This window comes from Syzygium oleosum, unplaced genomic scaffold (genome assembly GCF_021117445.2).
Source record: "Syzygium oleosum isolate NSW1041296 unplaced genomic scaffold, Sole_v2.1 Sole_v2.13, whole genome shotgun sequence".
Taxonomy (NCBI): domain Eukaryota; kingdom Viridiplantae; phylum Streptophyta; class Magnoliopsida; order Myrtales; family Myrtaceae; genus Syzygium; species Syzygium oleosum.
In genome coordinates, this window is record NW_026607497.1 from 6,819,266 (window position 1) to 6,824,792 (window position 5,527).

General features: G+C 41.9%; 1 protein-coding gene across 6 annotated transcripts; it reads left to right on the forward strand.

The window, feature by feature from the left end:
* Positions 1-4,346, forward strand: LOC115666364 (cytoplasmic tRNA 2-thiolation protein 1-like). 6 transcript variants are annotated; one of them, XM_056317472.1, is made up of 10 exons: positions 1-604; positions 677-782; positions 1,735-1,847; positions 1,930-2,022; positions 2,165-2,205; positions 2,730-2,796; positions 2,891-3,002; positions 3,162-3,420; positions 3,495-3,739; positions 3,890-4,346. In XM_056317472.1, the coding sequence occupies exons 2-8, from the start codon at positions 774-776 to the stop codon at positions 3,282-3,284; spliced, it is 558 nt and encodes a 185-aa protein (XP_056173447.1). In that variant the 5' UTR covers positions 1-604; positions 677-773; the 3' UTR covers positions 3,285-3,420; positions 3,495-3,739; positions 3,890-4,346. The 6 variants fall into 6 exon arrangements, with proteins under 6 accessions (XP_056173447.1, XP_056173448.1, XP_056173446.1 ...); XM_056317473.1 differs by having other exon boundaries at positions 690-782; XM_056317471.1 differs by having other exon boundaries at positions 1-782.
* Positions 4,347-5,527: the final 1,181 nt, after the last annotated feature.

The window sequence follows — 5,527 nt, forward strand, 5'->3', positions numbered from 1 at the left end:
GTCTCTCTCCTCTCATCTCTCACACTCTCGCGCCCCAACCCCTCTCTCTCCTCCCGGCTCAGAACTTGGCGCTCCCTCCGACTCTTCCGACGCCGGCGCCTCCGCCTCCGCCTCCGCCGACGCCGATGCCGACGCAGACGCCGACGCTCCTCTACGCGCTCGCGCTCCCAACTTCTCTCTTCTCACAGACGTGCCGCCTCCGACGCCGACGCCTTCTGCACTCTGAGAACTCGCGCTCCCTCCGACACCGCCTTCGACGCCCACGCCGACGCCTCCGCCGACGCCTCTGCCCCCAACCCTTGCCGACGCCTCCGCGTCGGCCATGCCCTAGCCCTAGCCTCTGCCTCGACGCTCTGCGTCCGCAAGCCCCGAAGAAGCGACGGTGGAAGGCGAAGCCGTAGCCAAAGGAGGAGCTCCACCACCACCAGCCGCAGCCGGCGGCGGCGGCCAAGTCTTCGTCGTCGTCGTCGGCGGTGGCCAGGGAGAAGAGATCGCAGCAGCAGCACGCGGTCGACGAGAAGTACGCCCGGCGGAAGTCCCTCGTCCCCGTCCTCTATGACTGGCTGGCCAACCACAACCTCCTCTGGCGTTCTCTCTCTTGCCGGTACTTCAAAGGCCTCCTATTTCTCTGTTCGCTATTTTGCACAAGCTTAACTTCTCTTTATATCAATATTAGTTGGTGAATGTAGGTGGAGTCGCACAAGCTTCTTTGGGATGAGTTTGCAATAGCTGGTGCTGTGCGTGAGTTTGGTGGGCTGGAAGTTATTTTGGACATGATCCAGGTAAAATTTTTTTTGCAACAGCGAGTCCTGTACTGCAATATCTTCTATTTCCTGCTTACCGAAGATGTCCTTGTGCGGGGATCTGTGAAGTGTAGATATGTGCTTACGGATTTGCATTTTTTAGCAAAATGAAAACTTTCCCTTTTGTGGATATGTACAGAGTGTTTTTTAGATTCTCTGGACATCTGCTGATAATAGTGTGCATTCTGATTTTGTATTCTGCTATTCTATTCATTTCATATTCCAGAACTTGGCTTTGGACATTGAAACATTAGTTTTTTGTTAGCTTACGGAAATAGTGTAGGAATTAGAGTATGGCTGTGGGGAATTTTATGCTTACTTGTGTATTCATATCACTAGAGGACTCTGAGGTACTCCATTTGGTCATCTAAAGTTTCAATTGAATGGTTCTTTGAACCAAAAAATTTGACTTAAGAAAGGAAAGAGCTTCTTGTGCTACAGTTGTTAGCAAGGATCGTTCTGAATGTAGATTTGGCTAAGTTGGCATTCCACATTCTTAAATCCTGCAAAAAGGGTCTCTAGAATCAAATTTTCAGCTAAGCAAGGAGAAGCCCACTTTGCTAGCGATGTATTGTTGTTATCTGCAGTATGGACTACCATTGAAAATTGTTTCATATAAAGATTTGTATGGATGGACAATGGATGAAATAGTAAAGATTATCGGATTGAAGAATAACTGCACATTTTGTGGGGTCTTCCGCCGTCAGGTATAGAAGCCATCTTCTACTCTATCTAGGGGAATGGGGATGTGCACATCCTTTTATTTGCAGCCCTTGGAATATGAATCGCTAAAAAGTTCTGTTGACAACAGCATGTTAAATGGGATACCGTGCCATTGCACACTTCCTACCATCCCCCCAACATTAAAAAGACTACTTCACCTAATCAGGGCCAAATCTAATTATGCCTGCTGAATTGCTTTACCTTTAAGGCTCTTGACCGAGGCGCTGCGCTGCTGAAAGTAGACAAGCTTGCTACTGGACATAATGCCGATGATATTGCTGAAACAGTTCTTTTAAATATTTTGCGGGGTGACATTGCCCGGTAAGTAGTTATTTATCAGAGCTTACCTCTGGTTTCTTTTTTTTTTCTTTCAAGACTTATTGCCCTTCTATTGATATTGTAGATTGAGTAGGTGTACTGCAATTACAACTGGTGAAGACGGACCAATTCCTAGGTGTAAACCTTTTAAGTACACGTACGAGAAAGAGATCGTCATATATCCTAATAGTTAAATTCTTCTGCATTTTACCTTTAAAGAACATATATGAGAAGGAGATTGTGATATGTGTACTGGAGTATTCACAACTGTTACTTTCTTTATTGGTGCCATTGATTGCAACCCTTAACCTACTCAACACGTATGCATATTTCAAGAGGCTGGATTATTTCTCAACTGAATGTAAGTGTCCTCTGCCAACTCCCACTTCCCTACATTGTGCTTGATGTCACTTGTGCAGAACTTATCTGGAATTTCGACCTTCCATTTGTCCTGTATGGGTTCACTTGTTAGTTCATCATGTTTGTGTTATGGTTATATAATCTGCAACCTAGTCACGTGAAGTTCAAGAGCTTTACTTGGGTATGTTGTTTCATATTAGATGAAACATATTGTTGCTGTATTGCGTCCACTCCACAGATCCTCTTTGTTTGCTGATTCACATCAATATATTCCCAGCAGTAGACTGGATGCACTTGATAAATATTTCTGTGCTCACGTGTGAGGTGTCATTCTAGGATATGCACTTTAATGGGGATGTAAAGTTTCAAAGATTTTTCCCTTCTAAATGGTTTGGCTGTATCTTCTAGAGTTTTAGCATACTCTGTGTGCGCTGGGCTAGATGTAGAAGTATTCTCATATTGCACCATGATTATATTATATGATCACTGCTTGGACTTTGCTGAATTAGTTTACCGAAATGGCAGGCATCTATTCTCCTAATGCATATCGGGGTTTTGCTCGTGAGTTTATTAAGGACTTGGAAAGAATAAGGTCTTGTTAACCTCTTTCTTACAATGCTGCAGTATGATGTGATTTATTATTCTTTTGCATTCTTTTGCTTACTACTCGATTTATAAGATTGCAGACCTAGAGCCATACTCGACATTATAAAATCAGGTGAAAATTTCAGAATATCTGCTTCGACAAAAATGCCAGAGCAGGGGACGTGTGAATGCTGTGGTTACATTTCAAGCCAGGTAAAGTGGACTTCTCTTCCTCGGGTCTGACTTTAAAATGTAAGAAAGGAATTGACACAGCTTCTCTCATCAGCTATCTATGCTGAGTAAAATTTGAACTTTAATATATTTTGTTGGTCTTGTTGGAACATAATTCACTTATTGTGTGTTATCTGGCAGAAATGGTGTAAAGCCTGTGTTTTGCTGGAAGGACTGAACAGGGGGTTGCCAAAACTAGGAATAGGGCGGACTCGAGTCTCATATATCCCAAAAGCAGATGCTAAGTTTCGTCTTTACTACTGATTGATGGTAAATCTTCCAGATGCTCCAAATAGAGCAAAAATTTTGAAAGTCATACTGGCAAAGGAAGACTTCTGCAGATGTCGACTTGGACGGAATTGCAAGCATGACAGATGGTAACTCAGGAAGTGACCTAAAGGTGACACCGTAGAATCTTAACTCACACTATTCACTAGTGGAGAATTCACTCTCACCTATTACAGTAAGTTGCAGAATTTATGTGTAATCGAAGCGCACAGGCCAATTAAAGAGATATTGCAAAAGGAGAAAAAGTTCCACATCTTCTCATAATTTGATATGGCTACTTTACTCGTACTTTGATTATGGCTGATAATATGTGCAACTCATGGCAGGAACGCGCTGCAGCTCTAGCAGAAGGCAAACCTGCTCCAGCTTTGAGAGGGAGTGCTGATATACGGTCTCTCAATATGGAAGATTTCAAATATGCACATGAACGGGTAAAAATATTCAAAAATGGCACTTTTTTCTCACCATAGCGTGATTGTCCACAAACCTATAGCTATTTTACAACTTAGTAGCATTTCATTTTCCGTATTGTTGGTGCAGCTTCAATTGATTTCGTATCTGTGTTGTTAACATGGAAACAGGTATGTGCGAGCGTATCATCCGAGTCTATTAACATGACCGAGCTTCTGCAGTGGAATGAACTCTACGGTGAAGGCGGTTCAAGAAGAAAGAAGGCACTCAGCTATTTCATGTGAAGTATCATTGTTCACTAATTCACAATTACAATTTTTGACCCGCTGCTCGTCCTCCGAAAAGCTACTGCATAATTAATCCATTTTGTTTTTGTAACCTGGGAAGCCCCTTGTTTTAGTTTCTCCTTGTAATGTTTTCTTGCCAAGTTTTATTTTTTTTTCCATTTTTCTTGGATTGTTGGTATAAAAGAGAGAGAGAGAGGAAAGCCTTCAATGGCTTTTAATTTGGCTCCGCATCATATCTGTCCTCTTTTGCTTTCTATTATGCTATTACGATTTACTGATTCTCATATAATTTGAACTTTTGTTCATCTCTTTTAGGTGAAGTCCTTACTGTCACTATGTTGATAGTGGTTAGATAAGATCTCTCTCTCTCTCTCTCTCACACACACACACACACACATAAAAGCACACCTGCGCTTGCGCACTTGAAACAATAGAAATGTGCGTTTATTTTGTAGAAGAAAACAAGAATCATCACATATCATGATCTTGAAAAGCAAATCACTGTCTCCATCCGCTTGGCCTGCTTGGTATTCTATTCAAGCTTTTAGGTGGTTATGAACCCACCACAGCCATCAGAATCTTACATACCAAAATCCTCTCTCAACTCGGTTGCCTTCTCTTCTCCTCCTTTTATTTAATTCAACAAAATTCGATCAACTGATTTAATTGATTCAGCAAATTGCCCTTCCCCGTCAAGCTTAATCGTAGCCTTAATTCCATAGCTATGGAAGATGTTCGAGTTCAGAGACAAAAGAAAATAGAATGGTCTTTGTCAAAGTGAACACAAGAATAAAAGGACCCCACGATTCTAATTATTGTTGCGCCAATCATGTACAAATGATTAGCCTCCCTCAAGTAGTATGAGTAATCCTCCACATGTTAGCAAAAAGGAGAATTGGAGTAAACATACTAGGTTTTACATGTAATCGAAAATAAGATTTGGTTGGTGTATTGATTAATTCGGGGTGATGAATAGAAGAAAAACCATGGTGGGGCCCTAGAAATTCCCATGGCTACCATCCTATAAAATTGGATGTTAGAAGAAGCCCTCTTTTGTAATCATTAAATGTTTGGGAATTTCAAAACTGTGCTTAAGTCACTCACTAGGACAGAGAAAGTGCCTCATCCACAATGTTCGTTGAATCTATCGAGCTCGTTCACAAATCAATGCATGCCATGCAACACAGCTAGGGAAGCTAAATGAGGCACATATACAAATAACTACCGCAGGCAAGCATATTGGGCAACCTTATAGTAACACCATCATGGTTTCAACACACACCTACATATACTTGGAGAGACATTAAGATTCACATTGTTAGTCTCTAATCCCCAATTTCAACTGATTAGAAAGACTTCTCAAAAGATGGTTAATGTCCTGAGCACTACAACTAGTACAATACAAGTCTTTTGGCACGGTTGTGGTTACATCTTTTCCCCAACAGGGAACACCCCAAAACTTACAACCTCTATGGAATTGGGAACAAAAACACAAGCTCCCGTTTTAGTACAGTCACTATG

What these genes read in the sequence shown, in the direction of transcription:
- LOC115666364 (XM_056317470.1), top strand. Translation starts at nt 1,370, where the DNA reads ATGTATTGTTGTTATCTGCAGTATGGACTACCATTGAAAATTGTTTCA. An exon ending in AAGGACTTGGAAAGAATAAG is followed by an intron (nt 2,797 to 2,890) that starts GTCTTGTTAACC and finishes ATAAGATTGCAG; the next exon opens with ACCTAGAGCCATACTCGACA. An exon ending in GTGGTTACATTTCAAGCCAG is followed by an intron (nt 3,003 to 3,161) that starts GTAAAGTGGACT and finishes GTTATCTGGCAG; the next exon opens with AAATGGTGTAAAGCCTGTGT.